Genomic DNA, 18,438 nt, shown 5'->3' on the forward strand with positions numbered 1-18,438 from the left:
ACTGCTCACATTGAAGATGCCAAGGCTGAGAATTTTCACACCCAATTTCAAAACTATCAACTCCTGGCTTTAAAAAAAAAAAAAAATCCTTTCCTCATTTTCTCTCTTGTCTTGCATTTTATTATAATCATCAAGAAAAACTTGGCCACCTTCAACACTTTGCTTGGAAATCTCCTTAGCTGGACCATCCAGTTCATTTGCCTCATTTTCTACTTTGTGTATAACTGCAAGTGACAGGGTTGCTGAACTTTCTATTATGATGACATAACAAAGATCCCCCTGCCTCCAAAGCAGGCTCCTGTGTGTGTGACTGTCATAAAAAAATAAAAAAATAAAAAAATAAAAAAATAAAAATAAAAAAAATAAATTTGTGGAGCTCAAAAAAGAAATAAATAAAAAATAAATATCCGGAGCTCACATTTTTATATGTATTTCTTTTTTTTAAACGATTTTATTTATTTATTCATGAGAGACAGAGAGAGAGAGGCAGACACACAGGCAGAGGGAGAAGCAGGCTCCATGCAGGGAGCCTGATGTGGGACTGGATCCTGGGACTCCAGGATCACGCACTGGGCGGAAGGTAGGCGCTAAACTGCTGAGCCACCCAGGGATTCCCCATATGTATTTCTTTTAGACTTTATTAAGTCTTTTTCTTTGAGTGAATCAAAAGCAGTACAGTAACACAGACCTGGAAGGCCTGCTAGAGAGGGTGAAGGTAGAAGTGAGAAGGCAATCCCTGTTTGATACGTAGGCTTTGAAAACTGCCTTCAAACTCACAAAGTATTGGAGCTTAGAGGGGAGTGATTTAAAACGTCTTAGTCTTTCCTTGTACCTCCAGTCTCTTGCAAATAATTAACAGTAAAGCTGAAGATTATGAGAATTAATGTCTCTCCTATCTTTTTTTTTTTTTTATCTTTTTCCTTGTATAACATAGAATTTCTTTTCCAGTAGTGGTATGTTCCTCTATTTAGCAATTCCATAAATAGTGGTTTTCACCCTCCAGACACAGGTTACCTACCTGGACTTCAGAGCATGTGCATACTATGGGTATACCTTCATACATGGAGAAAGAACCCTGACCAAAAATCAGCCAGCTGAGGAAGCACACCTGTAATTAGCCTCAATCTTCATAGACAGAACTGCAGTCATCTTTTTGTGCTTCACAGCCAAGATGCTCAGGATATTTGCAGAACTTCTCAAACACGAAAGAGAGAAACCAAAAGAAAGAGAAGAGAGGATCTCAGAGGAAATAAAAACAATATAATGAGCAAAAGAAAACATAAATGAACAATAATTAATGTTCTTGTAGAAATAAGATGAAGGAATAAGAACAATATTTTTTTTAAACAACAGAAACAATTAAAAAATTTGGAAACTAAAAATAGCTTAAACTTAAAATCAGTAATAAAAGAATTAGAAAAATAAAGGTGAATATCTCTTAGGAAGTAGAACAAAAGGACCAATAGATGACCTGGAGAGAAAAAAGAAATGAAAGGCATTATTCAGGTAGTCTAGCATTTGACTAATTGGAGAGCAAGAAAGTGATGAAGACATTATTAAAGTTGTAATATAAAGACATTTCCAGGAACAGAAGGACGTGCGTCTCCAGTGCCAGTGAGTGAAGAAAACAAGCCTCATCAAGACACATTATTATAAAAATTATAGAACACTAGGAATAAAAAGAAAATTCTTAAAGCTTCTAGAGTGAAAACAAAGGTCACATAGGAAGGATCAGGAATTAGAATGATATAAGCCTTTTCAACCCAAACATGGAAAACTAGAAGATAGTGGCCCACTGCCATCATATCAAAGAGGAATTATTTATCTAGAATTATATAACCAGATAAACTTTCAGTCAAGTATTAGGATAAAATAAAGGCATTTTCAGACATGCACAATCACAAAAGAGTTGCCTTTTATTTAAACATTTATTTATTTTAAAGAGAGAAGTGGAGGAGGAGCAGAGGTAGAGAGAATCTCAAGCAGACTCCCCACTGAGCACAGAGACCGATACAGGACTCCATCTTACGACCCTGACACTAAGATCTAAACACCCCCAAAGATTTGCTTCTTATACACCCTTTCTTAGCAGCTGCTGAAGAATGTACCAAAGAGGGAGGATTAACCAAGTAAATGGAAGACCTAGGCAAGGAAATGGGAATGAAAACCAGACAGGTATGGAGAATGTGCAGAATGGCAGCAAAGGAAAAATCCCAAGACAGCACCTGAGCAGGAGACCCAGAGAACAAGCAGTTCAGATGGAAGTAAACAGAGGATTTCAGGAAGGATGTTTTGGGAAAGGGGGGAAAAATGGAAGAGGGGGATGTAAATGCCAAGAATCATAGACTACCTAGAGCAGAAGTCTCCCACAGAAGTCAGTACTGTTAGGAATGTATAAACTGGGGACACCTGGGTGGCTCAGTCGGTTATGCATCTGCCTTCAGCTCAGGTTATGATCCCAGGTTCCTTGGGATCAAGCCCCATGTTGGGCTCCCTGCTTAGCGAGGAGCCTGCTTCTCCCTCTCCTCCCCGCTCATGCTCTCTCGCTGTCTCTCTCTTTCTCTTTCAAATATATAAAATCTTTAAAAGGAAAAAAAAAAAGTACTGCATAAACTGTAAATGATGAATTTCAGGAGGCTCAGTGAGAGTTAAAAAGATTGAGTTAAAATCGCATAGTCGTAGGGAGCCCCTCAAATTCTCATGAATTTTACCTCCAGGAGGCCCACAAGCTTCTCAGGGTGAAGATCAAGAAAAATCCCCTGGTACTCTGACAGAGAGAAGGGAAAAGTAACCATTTTGAAATAAGCTTGGGATACTCTCTAGCAACAGCTTATCTTCAAAGTAGGCTCTTACCAAAGCCTAAAGGACTTAGGGGAAGGGAACGACCCAACTGTAGCCACTCCAGTTCTTCTGTCTTACCTAAAGGAGTGAGAGGGGAAGCTGAGAAAATCTTGTAACGGTTACAACCCAGGGACACAGACTCAGTAAAATACTGAGATATAATTATGGGATTATAGAACACTTTCTCCTCCACCCCCCAAATGCACATGCCCTACCACCACACCAGTCAGACTTTTGTATAATAACAGTGGATTACTACTTAAAGACCTACAATGTTCAATGTTCTTTATTTTTTAAAGAAGTCTGTAGGGAAACCCCAGAACAACAAAGAGTACAAAAACAAGGACACTTGAAAATTTTAGCCTCTGGTGTGTACAGCTCCAACAAAAACTAAACACAGGCTCATTCCTAGCCAGATAAGCATAAAACCTTACAGTAAAGGTCCCATTTACTCAGTACATCATGTCCCCTTCTAGCAAAAAAGCTACAAGATGTGCTAAAGACAAAAAACAATTGGAAGAGACAATGGAAAGTATTCAAACTGTATTAATATATGCCAGAAATTTTGGAATTAGCACACTGGGAATTTAAAATAACCATGATGGATATGCTAAGGATTTTGATGGGAAAAGTGGGATAACATGCAAGAACACCTGGGTAATGTAAGCATTGAGATGGAACTAAGAATCAAAAGGAAATAATAGGGCAGTCCCAGTGGCACAGCGGTTTAGGCCGCTTGCAGCCTGGGGTGTGATACTAGAGACCCGGGATCGACATGTCAGGCTTCTTGTATGGAGCCTGCTTCTCCCTCTGCCTGTGTCTCTGCCCCTCTCTCTCTCTCTCTCTCTCTCTCTCTCTCTCTCTCTGTCTCTCTGAATAAATAAACAAAAAAATCTTTAAAAAAAAAAAAAAAAAGGAAATAATAGTGGGGCGCCTGGGCGTCTCAGGGGGTTAAACATCTGCCTTCAGCTCAGTTCATGATCCTGAGGTCCTGGGATTGAGCCCTGCATCAATCTCCCTGCTCAGCAGGGAGTCTCTTCTCCCTCTGCCACTCCCCCTGCTTGTGCTCACACTCACACAGACACACTCTTTCTGTGTCAAATAAATAAAATCCTTATTTTAAAAAATGCTAAAAGTCAAAGTCACTGTAATGAAATGAAGTCTACTGATGGGCTCATCAGTAGACTGGACACAGGCCAGGATGAGCTTGCAAAACTGCAATTCGAAGAAAAAAATGAACAAAAAATAGAACAAATTACGAATTGTGCAGTATATTAAAAGGTGTGGGGTTATAAAAGGTATAATATATATACATAATGAGAATGCCAGAAGGCAAAGAAACAAACAAACAAAAAAACATTTAAAGTAGTAATGGCTGGGAATTTTCCAAAATTAATAACATATCCAGAAAACTCAGAAAACACCAAGCAGGATAAATGCCAAAAATTCTACCCCTACGCATTTTAAATGTTGAAAGAAAAAAAATCCACCAATTTCAGCCCTGTAACCAGCAAAATTATTCTTCAAAACTAAAGAAGTAATACATTCTCAGATAAACAAAATTGAAAGACTTTATCACCAATGGCCTACCTTGTAAGAGTTCTTCAGAGGGAAGGAAAATAATATAAGTCAGAATCTCAGATCTCCATAAAAGAAGAGAAGGAATAAATGAAGGTAAAGCAAAATCTTTAATTTTCTCATTAATTGACCTAGCAGATAACATTGTACTTAAAATAATAGCAATAAAATAGTGATTATAACTTACAGATAAATGAAATGAATGACAGCAGTATAATAAGTGATGGGAGGGACGAACTGGAGGTACTCTTATTACCCTGCACTACTTTTGAGGTAGTATAGTACCATTTGAAAGGAGACTTAGATTAGCTGTAAGTACATATTGCAAATCCTGGGACAACCATTGAAGACATTTTAAAAAAGAAGTATAATGATATGCTTAGAAGAGAAAATGGAATCATAAAATGCTGAATCAAAACTAGAGAAAGCAAAAAAGAGTAGAAGAAAACAAAGCACAAGGGCAACAAATAGAAAATAGTTACAAATATCATAGGTATTAAGCTAGTTGTGTCAGTATCACATTAAATGCCAATGATCTAAATACACTAACTAGAAGACAGACACTACCAGAGTGCATTAGAACACAAAACCCAACTGTATGCTATCTACAAGTTACTACACACGTGGTATTGTGATATAAGAACTATATATTCAGTCCCTAGTTCCTGGCACAGAGCTCTTAAAGCCCTTATCATTTCTAAGTGATAAGGGTGTGAGGAACATCTTTTGTTATTCACAGTAAGCCCCTTTCAAGCATACCTGAGTTTATATTAATGAGTTATTTTGTGAGCCCCTGACTAGCTTCAGGATGGGAACTGGTTGCCAGAGGAATGAACCATGTGCTTGGAGATTTGGAATTTCCAGTCCTACCCTTTCTAGATCCAGGGAGGAAAGGGGCTGGCTGCCAACTGAGTTGATCAACAACTGGCCAATGATTTAATTGATTGTGCCGAAATAATGGAAATTCCATAAAACTCTAAAGAGAAATGAAGGACTTTAGATAGCTACCAGGTTGGTGAACACATCCATATGCTTGGGAGAGTGGTATACCCCATACTCCACAGAGACGGAAGCTCCTGTACTTAAGACCCTTTCAGACCTCATCTTACACACCTCTTCATCTCACTGTTTGTTTGTACCCTTTATAATAAGCCAGTAGTCATAAATGAAGTGTTTCTCTGAGTTCTGTGAACTATTGGAGCAAATTATTGAAACTGAGGAGGTGACTGTGGGAAACACTATACAGGAGGCCTGGACTTGCACATGGCTTCTAAAGTGGAGGGAGTCTTGTGGGACTGAGCCCTTTACCTGTGGAGATCTGTGCTAACTCTTGGAAGTTAGTGTTAGAATTTCTTGGTGTAAGGAAAAACCTGCATATTTGATAGCAGAAGGGCTGTGCATAGAGAAAATAGTATTCTTTTAACAGGAGATTTTAGATATAAAGACATAGCTTAAAAGCAAAGGGATGAATAAAGATATACCATGATAAATAATAAAAGAAAATTGGAGGACCTTTCAGACGAAGTAAAAGACGCTGTTAAGGAAAGAAAGAGATGAGCCACTGACTGGGAAAAAAAATATTTGCAAAACACATATCTGATAAAGGACTGGCATACAAAATATACAGATTCAAAAAAATATATACAGATTCCTAAAATTCAAAATTTAGAAGCAATTCAGTTAAAAAGCAAAAGATCTGGATCCCTGGGTGGCGCAGAGGTTTGGCGCCTGCCTTTGGCCCAGGGCGCGATCCTGGAGACCCGGGATCGAATTCCACATCAGGCTCCCGGTGCATGGAGCCTGCTTCTCCCACTGCCTATGTCTCTGTCTCTCTCTCTCTCCCTCTCTCTATCATAAATTTAAAAAAAAAATTAAAAAAAAAAATTAAAAAGCAAAAGATCTGAACAGACGAGGATGTAGAGCAATAGGAACTCTCATACATTGCAGGAATGCAAAATGGTACAGCCACTTGCAACATAGCTTGGCAGTTTCTCATAAAACTAAACCTATTCTTAGCATATGATCCAGCAATCAGATTCCTTGGTATTATCCAGATAAGTTGAAAACTTATAGTCACACAAAATCTGTGCACAATGTTTCTAGCAACTTTATTCATAATTGCAAAACTTGTAAGCAACCAAGACCGCCTTCAGTAGGTTAGTGGATAAACTGCCAAATATCCAGACAACAGAACATTACTCAGTGATTAAAATAAATGAGTTATCAAGCCACAAAAGGACATGGAGGAACCTTGAATGCATATTACCAAGTGAAAGAAGTCAATTTGAAAAGGCCACAGTACTGTATGATTTCAACTCTATGACATTGTGTAAAAGGCAAAACTAGAGATAGTAAAAAGATTGGGGGAAAATAGGGAGGGATAAATAAGTGGAACACCAGATTTTTATGATAATGGAACTATTCTGTATTTATTGTAATAGTGAATACATGTCATTGTGCATTCATTAAAACCCATAGAAAGTACAACATAAAGAGTGAAGCCTAGTGCAAACTAAAGACTTTAATTAATAACAGTCTATCACTGCTAGTTCATTGATTATAACAAATGTAATGCAAGATTTTAATAGGGGGAATGGTAGAAGAGGGAGAGGATATATATGGAGATTGTGCTTTCTGCTCAGTTTTTCTGTAAACCTAAAACTGTTCTAAAAACTAGAGTCTACTAATTAAAAAAATATATGAGGCTATTAACTCCAGCTAAAATAACAACGAATAAGTTGTGTAAAAATAATGTAAATATGTAATGTTTATATTATAATAATGGGAACTTACAGAATGTGACTTAAGCAGAAATTATGTAATTTTTGAGAGCGTAGAAGAAGGGAAGTGTTGCAGACCTAATATCCTCCTCTCTCATAATAGAAAATCTGTGTAACAGCAGTGAACATCCATGCTCCTGTCTGAAGGTGTTTCCTTCCCTTGGGTACCCAAGTCCATCTTCCTCCGTATCCTACATCATCAGATTTTGCTCTCCAGCCAGATCTTTCCCATCAGCAAACAAATACAAATACACCCTTAGTTCTTCGATCTTAACATGCACACATGCACATCCATACTTCTTAATTCCAGTTGCCCTGATACTGCCGTTCATTTCCTTGCTTCCCTTTATGTCAACACTGAAATTTTCTGTACTCTCTGTCTCCAATTCCTCTCCATTCTCTATCTTACATCCACTTCATTCAGAATTTTACAGCTACCATTCTTTTTAATTTGCTATTGTCAAATTGACGGTGACCTTCTGACCTTCGTGTTGCTGTATTGAGTGGTCAATTATCATCTTAGCTCTCAGCCTCTTAATACTATTGGTTACCACCTCCTTGATAGGTTTCTTTCACTTGCTTTTAAGGAACACCACTTTCTCAATTTTCCTTCTGTGTCACTGGTAGCTTCTTTTCTGTCTTTGCTGTTTCTTCCTCTACTCCCTGATCTCTTAATGTTAAAATGCCCCAATATCTCAGTCTTAAGTCCTCTGCTGTCCTGTCTCTACCCTGAGCCTTGGGTTATCTTATCAGGTGTCAGAGCTTTAAATAGCATCTGTTAGTTTATGATTCTCGAATTTATATATCCCAACGCAGACTTCTATGAATTCCAGATTTGTATTTCCAATTGGTGATTTGACATTTTCATTTATTGTCTAATAGATACCGCAAGCTTAACATATACAAAACTGAACTATTGATCTTCCCCCTGAAAATATGCGGTAGCCAAAACATTTCCCAACTCAGTTAATAGCAACTCCATATTTCCACTTGGCAGTTACTTAGGCCAGAAACCTTGGAATTATCTGGACTCCCCTTTCTCTGCTCTCTCACACCCCACATCCAGTTTGTGTAATTAGATGTAATTGGAAAAATAAAGATCCACAAACTTAGCACTTCTCACCACCTCCTTGCTCTTCACTCTCGTCTGGATTACTGCTGTAACCTCCCTACTTCTAACTTGGCCCTCTACAATGTAAACAGAGCAATCCAGATGATCCTTTTATTTTATTTTTTTTTAATTTTTTATTTATTTATGATAGTCATACAGAGAGAAAGAGAGAGAGGCAGAGACACAGGCAGAGGGAGAAGCAGGCTCCATGCACCGGGAGCCCGATGTGGGACTCGATCCCGGGTCTCCAGGATCGCGCCCTGGGCCAAAGGCAGGCACCAAACCTCTGCGCCACCCAGGGATCCCTAGATGATCCTTTTAAAATGCAGGTGTACCTCTTCCCCCGAGCAGCCTGAGGTGACTTCCGAAAATGGTTCACTACTCTCTGGACCCAGAAAACCCTACAAAATCATGCAAATCGAGAGGTTCAAATCTTCGTGTTCACTTTAAGAACACACATGAAACTGCCCAGGCCATCAAGGGTATGCATATCCAAAAAAGCCACCAGATATCTGAAAGATGGCACTGCCGAAGCAGTGTATGCCATTCTGCCGCTACAATGGAAGAGTTGGTAGGGGTGCACAGGCCAAACAGTGGGGCTAGACATAGAGTCGGTGGCACAAGAAGAGTGCAGAATTTTTACTGCATATGCTTAAAAATGCAGAGAGTAATGCTGAACTTAAGGGTTTAGATGTAGATTCTCTGGTCATTGAGCACATCCAGGTGAACAAAGCTCCCAAGATGCGACGGAGAATTTACAGGGCTCATGGCTGGATTAACTGGTACATGAGCTCTTCCTGCCACGTCGAGATGATTCTTACTGAAAAAGAGCAGATTGTTCCTAAACCAGAAGAGGAGGGCAGCCTGGGTGGCTCAGCAGTTTAGTGCCACCTTCAGCCCAGGGCGTGATCCTGGAGACCTGGGATCAAGTCCCACGTCAGGCTCCCTGCATGGAGCCTGCTTCTCCCTCTGCCTGTGACTCTGCCTCTCTCTCTCTCTCTCTCTGTCTCTGTCTCTCATGAATAAATAAATCTAAAAATCTTTAAAAAAAAAAAAAAAAAAAAAAGAAGGGCAGCCCGGGTGGCTCAGCGGTCTAGCGCCGCCTTCAGCCCAGGGCCTGATCCTGGAGACCCAGGTTCGAGTCCATGTTGGGCTCCCTGCGGGGAGCCTGCTTCTCCCTCTGCCTCTGTCTCTCTGTGTCTATCATGAATAAATAAGATCTTTTTAAAAATAAATAAATAAATAAACCAGAAGAGGAGGTTGCACAGAAGAAAAAGTATCCCAGAAGAAACTGAAGAAACAAAAACTTATGGCCCAGGAGTAAATTCTGCATAGAATAAATGTAAATAAAATTTAAAAATAAATGCAGGTGCAATCATGGTACCTTTTTGCTCTCTATTTTATGACATTGGACAAAATACTGAATTTCTCTGTGCCCTAGTTGTTTCATCTGTAAAATAGGAATAAATAATAGCTCCCTTCAGAGATTGTGGGATTCGGTGAGATAAAATAGAAGCATGCACTTACCACCAACCTGAGATGATACTGTTTACCCACTGTTCTTATTATTTTTATTTCCCAATACACCCTCCAAATCAGGAGCCTACTTTTGTCTCCTCATCATGCCTTGAGGGCTTGAGGTGAAAGGGTTCTGTAGGAATGTTTGGATTCTGAGTGCCTAGCGCACTGCTGTCAAGCACAATCCTCAATCCGTTAGTACCAGAGAATAGCATGTCCAGAAAAATTATTCATCTAACCAAAGGAAATTCCATTCCTAACTTTGCTATTTTTATAAGCAATGTAGTGCTTGGCATCTTGCACTAAATAGGAATTGCTTCGTCACTAAAAGGTTCTTTTTGTCAGTGCCATAGTTTCTATCCTTTGAAGCATTTGTGCCCTAAAGAATAATGAAAGGAGACAGCTTCTCACTTACTTTTTGATTAAGCCTTTTATCTGATGTCTTATCCTGACCCCTTTTTGGTTTTTTACTAAACTTGCGACATCATATAATTAGGGATGTTTTCACCCCTTCACGTAAGCCTTACCTCTCTGGAACTGTCGGTTCCTGGAAGACACTTACAATGTTTTCCTGTTCCCACTCATGTTTTCTGTCATGCCTTGCTGGTTTTTACAGTGAACTGAGAAGAGGGAATATTTAACCATAAGATTTGCTAATGGTAATAAAATACAGGACAGTGCTGGGTAGGGCCTTCTGGGCCTCACTCTACCACTAACTAGCTAAACCCCCGGGCTTTCACTGAACCTTCTGCTTCAATTCTAGCAGAAGAGGGTAGCTGAAAGAGAGGAGAGTCAATTTCTGAGTCAGAGGATATGAGGAATATAAGAAAAATTGCTTGGGGACCAAACCACTAACTGGAAAAGGGACTAGGGCAAAGCAGCCTTGTTCTGGTTCAGTAGTGCTGCCAGGGCACAGGATCCGAACTAAACCTGGGTAACGTATGGCCCCAGGGGATTTGAAGGTAAGGGTTGAGACATAGTTCCATGAATAGAGGGAGAAGAAGGAAAGACACTTGAGAATCTGATAGGAAAGAAAGAAAGAAAGAAAGAAAGAAAGAAAGAAAGAAAGAAAGAGAAAAGAAAGAAAGAAAGAAAGAAAGAAAGAAAGAAAGAAAGAAAGAAAGAAAGAAAGAAAGAAAGAAAGAAAAGGAAGAAAGAAAGGAAGGAAGAAAGAAAGAAAGGAAGGAAGAAAGAAAGGAAGAAAGAGAAAAAGAAAGAAAGAAAGAAAGAAAGAAAGAAAGAAAGAAAGAAAGACAGACATCCTATTGGCTTGAGCCCCTGTGCAAGATATAGTGTCTGCTTGCAGACAGGCATAGTAGAAGTCAGAATTAATATGATACACAGCTCTAGGGGCTTAGATACTTCTACATCAGAAACCTGGGAGAGTAATACAATGCTATATGTCAGTAAAATAGGGATGGGAAGGGCACAATGCTGGAAGCTGGAACCGTCTATGGGCTACCCTACCCTACTGTGTTAGGGTAGAACAAAGAGGATTCTTACACGCAGATTCTCCAGGGAGCAGCTATGCCAGACCCCCATGACCTGGGATTATTTGAAGGTGTGAAAGAGATGGCGGTAGTTTTTGAAACAGCTTTAATTTAGGCTTCTTAAAGACTATAAAGAATGGAGCAGGTTTTAAGAAATTGCAGAAAAAGAGATGTGCAAAAAGTACATTCATCCTCTGAGTTTCAGAGGGAATGCTGCTACTTTTAGAAATGGATCAGTCATCTTACAACCAAGTAAGAATCCTTTAGGTCTGTGGGCTTTAGGATTCACCATTTAGATTCATTTTTGCTTGGAGGGATTACTCTGTGACTCTCTTCCCAGTAGCCATATGTAGTTTCTTACCATACTTTCTCAAGTTTAGCAATTATCAAACTTTGGTTAATGGAGACCTTCTTTACTCTTGATTGGCATGAAAAGTTCCCAGTTTTTTTGCTGTTGCACTGTGGAAACAAACATCTTTGTACTTAAAGAGTGTGTGCGTTTGTGTGTGTTAGCAGTAAATTTTTAGCATTAAGTTACTGGCTTAATTTGTTCAGTTTTGTTCTTGAAATATACAGAAAAATTACACAAATCATAGCTCTATAAATGAAACAAAATGAACACATCTTCATAATTGCTACCCATATCAAGACAGAAAATTCCCAGCACCCTGAAAGCCTCTTTCATCTCTCTCCTCCCTAGAGTAAACAGTATCCTGATTTCCAACAACATGAAGTTGTTTTGCCTTTTCACAAACGTTAAAATATTTTATTGTTTTAAAATATTTATTTATTCATGAGAGACACAGAGAGAGAGAGAAAGAGGCAGAGACACCGGCAGAGGGAGAAGCAGGCTCCATGCAGGGAGCCCGACGTGGGACTCAATCCTGGGTCTCCAGGATCACACCCTGGGCTGAAGGTGGCGCTAAACTGCTGAGCCACCCGGGCTGCCCTAAAATATTTTAAATGGAGACACCTATATCATTTTTAGGGGTCCGGCTTTTATCCTTCTCTTCATTATGTGTTGGGATTCATCTATGTTATTGCCATACCAGTAGTTCGTTTTTCTTAATTGCTACTCAGTATCATTATATACGATATTTGTTTTTTCCTTCTAGCTTTCAACGCCATCTTTGTTATAAACCAAGTATCTGAATACAAGGATCTGTTTCTGATTGTTCATTCTGTTTCAGTCATATATTTGTCTGTACTTGTACCAAAGCCTTACTGTCGTCACTCCAAGTTCATTATTATTTTGTGTATATATATATATATATATATTATTTTGTATATATAAGAACATATAACATATTAGTATATATTATAACAATTCTAATTGTATGTATGTGTGTATATATCATGTAGCTCTATAATTGGCTTAATTATAGCTGTATAATAATGTCTTAATATCTAGTAGAGTAAGTCCCCCACTTTTTTTTTTTCCGCACTTTGTTCTTTTTTAAGATTACTTTGATTATTCTTGGCCCTATGCATTTCCATAGAACTTTTTCAGTCAGCTTGAACTTACTCCACTCCCTCCACCCAATAAAGTGTGCTAGAGTTTTGATTGGAATTCCTTTGTTGAGGAGAATGAACATCTTTACTATATTGACTCTTTCAATCCCTGGAAGTGGTATGCCTCTCTATTTATTTGGTCTTTAATTTCTCTCAATAATGTTTTATATTTTTCTGTGTAAAGATCTTACATATCTTTTATTAGATTTATTCTTAGGTATCTGGTGGGGGGTTTTTTAGATGTTATAAATGGTATTGCTTTTTAAAGTTATTTCCTTACTATTGCTGGTATTAGAAACATAATTTTATATATTGAAAAGTAAATTTTTAATTATAAGGTTTTGTGAGGTTAAAAGTATGTATCATTTTAAGAATCATCTAAAATTCAAATTGTTATGGGAATATTGGGGATATTAAGAAAAGTAAATTTGGAATAAATCTAAGATTTGTGAGGATGGAGATTTCAAAAGGCTATTAGGAGTACCTGTTCCTAAATTGTGTGAATTCTCTGTTGGTTGCTTGAGATAGATGGCCTAGGGCTCGCTTTCTCTCTGCTAAAATGATTGGAGCTTGGTATGCTTTTTTTCTTCTTCGGATACTCTGGGCCCTCTCCCAGCCAGCCCACATTAGGAACACTCAGGCAAATGTAGGACAGGTGGGACCAGAGTGAATGGGAATTTCAGTCCTTCAGCACTAGCTTTTATTGAACTGATAGGCTTCCCTCCCACCCTAAAACTCACCGAGAATGAATCCATTCACCATCAGGCATTGCAGGCATCCTGAAATGATGATGACAGTACCTGTTTCCTTAAACTCACACTTGACTTTGTTTTTCCAGGTCTATAAAGGAGAATTTCAGCTCCCTGAATTTCTTAAGGAAAAACCTCAGGTACTGTATCTGCTTTCTCTTCTTAATGTGATAGATGGGCTCTTGTGTCAGGATGATCTTTTTTTAAAGAGTGCTGTACTGGTGGCAGAAAGATTGGTCTCTCGTAATTGTTGGTTTTAACAGTCTTAATTTCAGAGAGCTCAGTGTCAGTGTCTTCCAAAATTAGGGAACTGCTCTATTAATAACTAAAATCCAGTTGCTTGAGGTGACTTATAAGCCATAGAGTATTCCATGTATAAGGAGCCTGCCTTAGTGAATCTGCTCAGCCTTCCAATATCCCTTGAAATAAAACTTTCAGCCACCCTTTGTTCTTGTCATATATACATCCATGGCCTCCTAACTTGTCTTATTTGGAGCCTAGAAGACTTGTGAATACATTGTATTTACCGCCATTGGCCCTGAGCTGCAAAGCCCCCAAGTTGGGAAAGGACAGTGAGAGCTTGAAGATGAATAATGTTTACATTTTAAAAGATTTGTTAAAGCAGATCCAGAGTTATCCTTGTAATGTCCCGCCCATACTTACTTGGGTTTCAGTATTGTTTCTTGAGTTGAAGAGAAGCAGGCAGTGTTACAGCTGACACTGTGTGCCTAAACTAGCCCAGAGTGTCCTGCATCTGAGAATCCTCTGCCATGCCTACCTGGTAGTGGGGAAAGATTGTTAACTCCTACTGGAACCCCACAGAAGACTGCCCTTTCTAGCCCAGGCTGCTATCAGTAGTTGGCTTGTAAATAGGAAATGAAGACCCAGCATGGACGTCGGCTTCTAAAATCATTGCGGATATGGATTGGTGAGGGAGACAGACCTCCTCATAGACTCTGTGAAGTTGTGTAGCCTGAAGCAAGCCTGGAATAAATGGACAGGGCTATCTGAGAGAAGTTGCTTCTCACACCAAGGTTCAAGGCTCTGTCTTATCAAATCCTTGTCCCATAACAGTCGTAAGCCTTTAATAGTTGATATGTATTATTTGAGAATTTCAAACTACTTTCAAGGCATATTCTCATTTGCCTATATTTAATTTTAATCTTCCCATTCATTCATTTTGTTCAACAAATGTTTACTGAATTTCTGTTATGGGTGAGAAGTTGGAATAAGTCCTCAAGAGTCAGAGAAAAAAAGATCTTCTCAAGGAACTTCTGATCTCCCCAAAAGACTGATCAACTTTGGCAGACAAGGGGGCACTGAACCCTGAGCCTGGTCTAGGCGTGATGCCCCAGAAACCTGGATGGATTCATGAATAAGCCATCAATCACTTGTAGGCTGTGGCCAGAGAATAATCTGAGAGTCAAGTCTTGAAGGAATGTCAAATCCAAAGACTATTCTGTATAGTAAGTTTGAAAGAATCAAGAAAGGGAATTTGAGACTAATTTAAAGGGATACCTCTGCTTCACAGCATACACAAAAATTATTTCCAGGCAGATTACAGACCTAAATGTAAAAGGTAAAATAATAAAGTTTTTAGGAGATAATAAAGGAGAATAATTTCATAACCTTAAGAGGGAAGGATTCTTTAAACAGATCATAAAAAACACTAATCATTAATTTTTAAATGGGTAACTTAGGGCAGCCTGGGTGGCCCAGCGGTTTAGCGCTGCCTTCAGCCCAGGGCGCAATCCTGGAGACCCGGGATCAAGTCCCACGTCGGGCTCCCTGCATGGAGCCTACTTCTCCCTCTGCCTGTGTCTCTGCCTCTCTCTCTGTCTGTCTCTCATGAATAAATAAATAATCTTTTAAAAAAATAAAGTGGGTAACTTGGACACCAGTAAAATTGATAATATTTACGTTTTTAAAGTTTTTTTGTTTTTAAAGATTTTATTTATTTATTCATGAGAGACACACAGAGAGAGGTAGAGACATAGGAGAGGGAGAAGCAGGCTCCCTCTGGGGGGCGGAGTCTGATGCAGGACTCAGTCCCAGGACCTCAGGATCACAACCTCAGCCAAAGGCAGATGCTCAACAACTGAGCCACCCAGGCGCCCTGATGATATTTACTTACTAGAAAGCATCATAAAGAGAGTAAAAAAGTGTACCTTAAGTGGGTTAAAATAATTTGAAACAAAGTATTCATTTGTAGAAAATAGGGGATTCCTACAAATCAGTTATTTTATAAAAATGCACAAAACACTTAGTAGGCACTTCAGGCCTAGTAAGTAACTCTGGTTTATTTAATGCATCACACACACATATACTTAGAAAAGGACTGTAAAAGACCTTGATTTAACTTATAATAAATGATAAAATTGAAGCCCACAGAACCCTTGCATTTGGTATTTAGGTAAAGTGGCTCACAGAACTCAGCAAAGCTGTACTTACAATTACAGTTTTATTACAAAGGATACAAATCAGAATGAGCCAAATGAAGAGTGATGTAGGACAAGGACTGAGAGGGTCTCAAAAACAGAGCAATGCCCATTCCCCGTGGAATCAGGGTACTTCTTCCAACCAGCAGCATAGCATATCAGTGTATTCACCAACCAAGAAGCTCCACTGAACTTAAGCATCCATAGTTTGTATTGGGATCTAATTACATAGACATGACTGATTGAATCATTGGCCATGTGAGTGAAGTCAATCCCAGTCAGCATCTTCTACCCAGAGCTGGGCTGGCTCAGAGTCCCAATTCTCTAATCACAAGTTTGGTCTTTCCGTGACCAGCCCCCATTCTGAGTTATCTCATCTCTTAGCACAAACTCAAATATAATCCAAGGAGCTCCTGAATAATGAAGACATTCCCATTACCTGGGAAAATCCAAGAATTTAGGGTCTCCCTACCACAAACTAGAGACAAAGGCCAGTTAGATTCTTTATTATATAGTAGTTAGCAGATTGAGTTCATTAGAAAAATGTGTGGTCAGAGCCTGCAGGCTACCCCTGATTATTTCAATGGTAGTAGTTACTCTCCATCCTAACTAAGGGCTTTAAAACATATTTTGCAAAAAATAAAAATAAAAATAAAACATCTTTTGCTTCCTTTGACAGACTGAGGAAGTGGAGTAGCAGAGCCAGGAACCTCTTACATACATGAGGTGAGAGTTGGGGGGACATTCCTTGGTCTTTGGGTTTCCCTGCTTAAGCTCTCTTAGAGGGCAGTGTGGCTGGAGGCAGTATGGTGCAGGGGAAAATAGAGTGACTCCACACCTATAACCATATTCTCTTTGTTTGCCCTAGGGAAGACTGCTGCCTTTCAACAGAAGGGAAATTTCTAGTACTAGCTGTTCCCTGATGAGATCAGTCAAGCGTATGTACCATGGCCCACATCACCTGTTCACTTGCCATTCTCCTCCCATTGAGAGGGTGGGATGTCAGGATACATTTGGGCCTCCCTGCGTGATCTGCTTCCTGAGTACAGTGCTCTTGATACTAATTACACACACAGGCCTGTGGATAAGAAGCCCAGAGGGAGCGTGTGCTTTCTGTTAAAACTGCTCTGGTCCTCATCTTTTCTTACCAGATTCCAAACTTTTGTTTCAAGGGGAGGGCTTTAAAATGGGATTCTATAAGCAAAATTGGGCAGTTTCATCTTGGAATAGGTTGTCTACATGTTCTAATGTTTTGTAGAACACTTCCTGTTTAAATGTATTGATGTGGATAATATTAAAGATCTTAATTATTTAAATAATTCATTGTATTGTTTTTGAGAAGTTGGGGAATTACTGTATACATTTACAACTTAATGACTTTTGTATTTTATTTTTCAAAATAAAAGCTTTAAATGTGTGAAGTGTTCTGGCAGTGTACATGTTTTCATTACTGTGATCTCAGAAGCAGTAAGACTTTATCCAATGGTGATTGATAAACCAAAGTTTCTTCAGTTGGCTATATTGTAGATATTCCCTTCTATGCATCATAATTTTTAATTAAGTTTTTTATTTTAATTCCAGTATAGTTAACATCCAGTATAGTTAATTCCAGTGTTGTATTAGTTTCAAGTGTACAATATCGTGATTCAAAACTTCCATACAATGCTCAGTTCTCATCACCTTAATCCCCATCACCTAGTTCACCCCTCCTCCCACCCACATCCCCCCTGGTAGCCATCAGTTTGTTCTCTATAGTTAAGAGTCTGTTTCTTAGTTTGTCTTTTTTATCCCCCTCATTTGTTTGTTTCTTAAATTCCACATATGAGTGAAATCATGGAAATCATTTGTCTTTCTCTAACTTATTTCACTTAGCACGATACTCTCTAGCTCCATCCATGTTGTTGGAAATGGCAAAAAGATCATTCTTTTTATGGCTGAGTAATATTCCTCTGTGTGTGTGTGTGTGTGTGTGTGTGTGCGTGCGCGTCGCATCTTCCTTATCCATTCATCAGTTGATAGACAGCTGGACTGTTTCCATAATTTGGCTCTTGTAAATAATGCTTCAATAAACATAGGGTGCATGTATCCCTTTGAATTAGTGTATTTGTATTTTGGGGGTAAATACCCAGTAGTGCAATCACTGGAGTACTATTTTTAACTTTTTGAGGAACTTCCATACTCTTACACAGTGGCTGCACCAGTTTGCATTCTCACCAACAATATATGAGGATTCCTTTCTCTCCACATCCTCCCCAACACTTGTCATTTCCTGCGGGGTTTTTTTTTTTTTACTTTTGTAGTAATTTTATGACAGTATCTTCTGATGTAATCTCAATGACAAGTTCACAAAGCTCAGCTGATATATAGACCAGCATACACATTACTCACTTGGGGAAGGTCTATAACCTGAAAGTTCTCTAG

The 18,438-nt window shown here is 38.9% G+C and overlaps 1 protein-coding gene across 3 annotated transcripts in view; it reads left to right on the plus strand.

Annotated features, from left to right (window-relative positions):
* TPST1 (tyrosylprotein sulfotransferase 1) overlaps positions 1–17,434 on the plus strand; it is a 137,877-nt gene extending 120,443 nt beyond the window's left edge. For all 3 annotated transcript variants that reach the window (XM_072752759.1, XM_072752757.1, XM_072752758.1), the window contains 3 exons: positions 13,669–13,719; positions 16,697–16,743; positions 16,886–17,434. In XM_072752759.1, the coding sequence (XP_072608860.1) occupies positions 13,669–13,719; positions 16,697–16,714 (69 nt within the window). In that variant the 3' untranslated portion in view covers positions 16,715–16,743; positions 16,886–17,434. The remainder of the gene's footprint in view (positions 1–13,668; positions 13,720–16,696; positions 16,744–16,885) is intronic.
* Positions 17,435–18,438: the final 1,004 nt, after the last annotated feature.

The sequence above is a fragment of the Vulpes vulpes genome, chromosome 3, assembly GCF_048418805.1.
Source record: "Vulpes vulpes isolate BD-2025 chromosome 3, VulVul3, whole genome shotgun sequence".
In the NCBI taxonomy this organism is placed as follows: Eukaryota; Metazoa; Chordata; class Mammalia; order Carnivora; family Canidae; genus Vulpes; species Vulpes vulpes.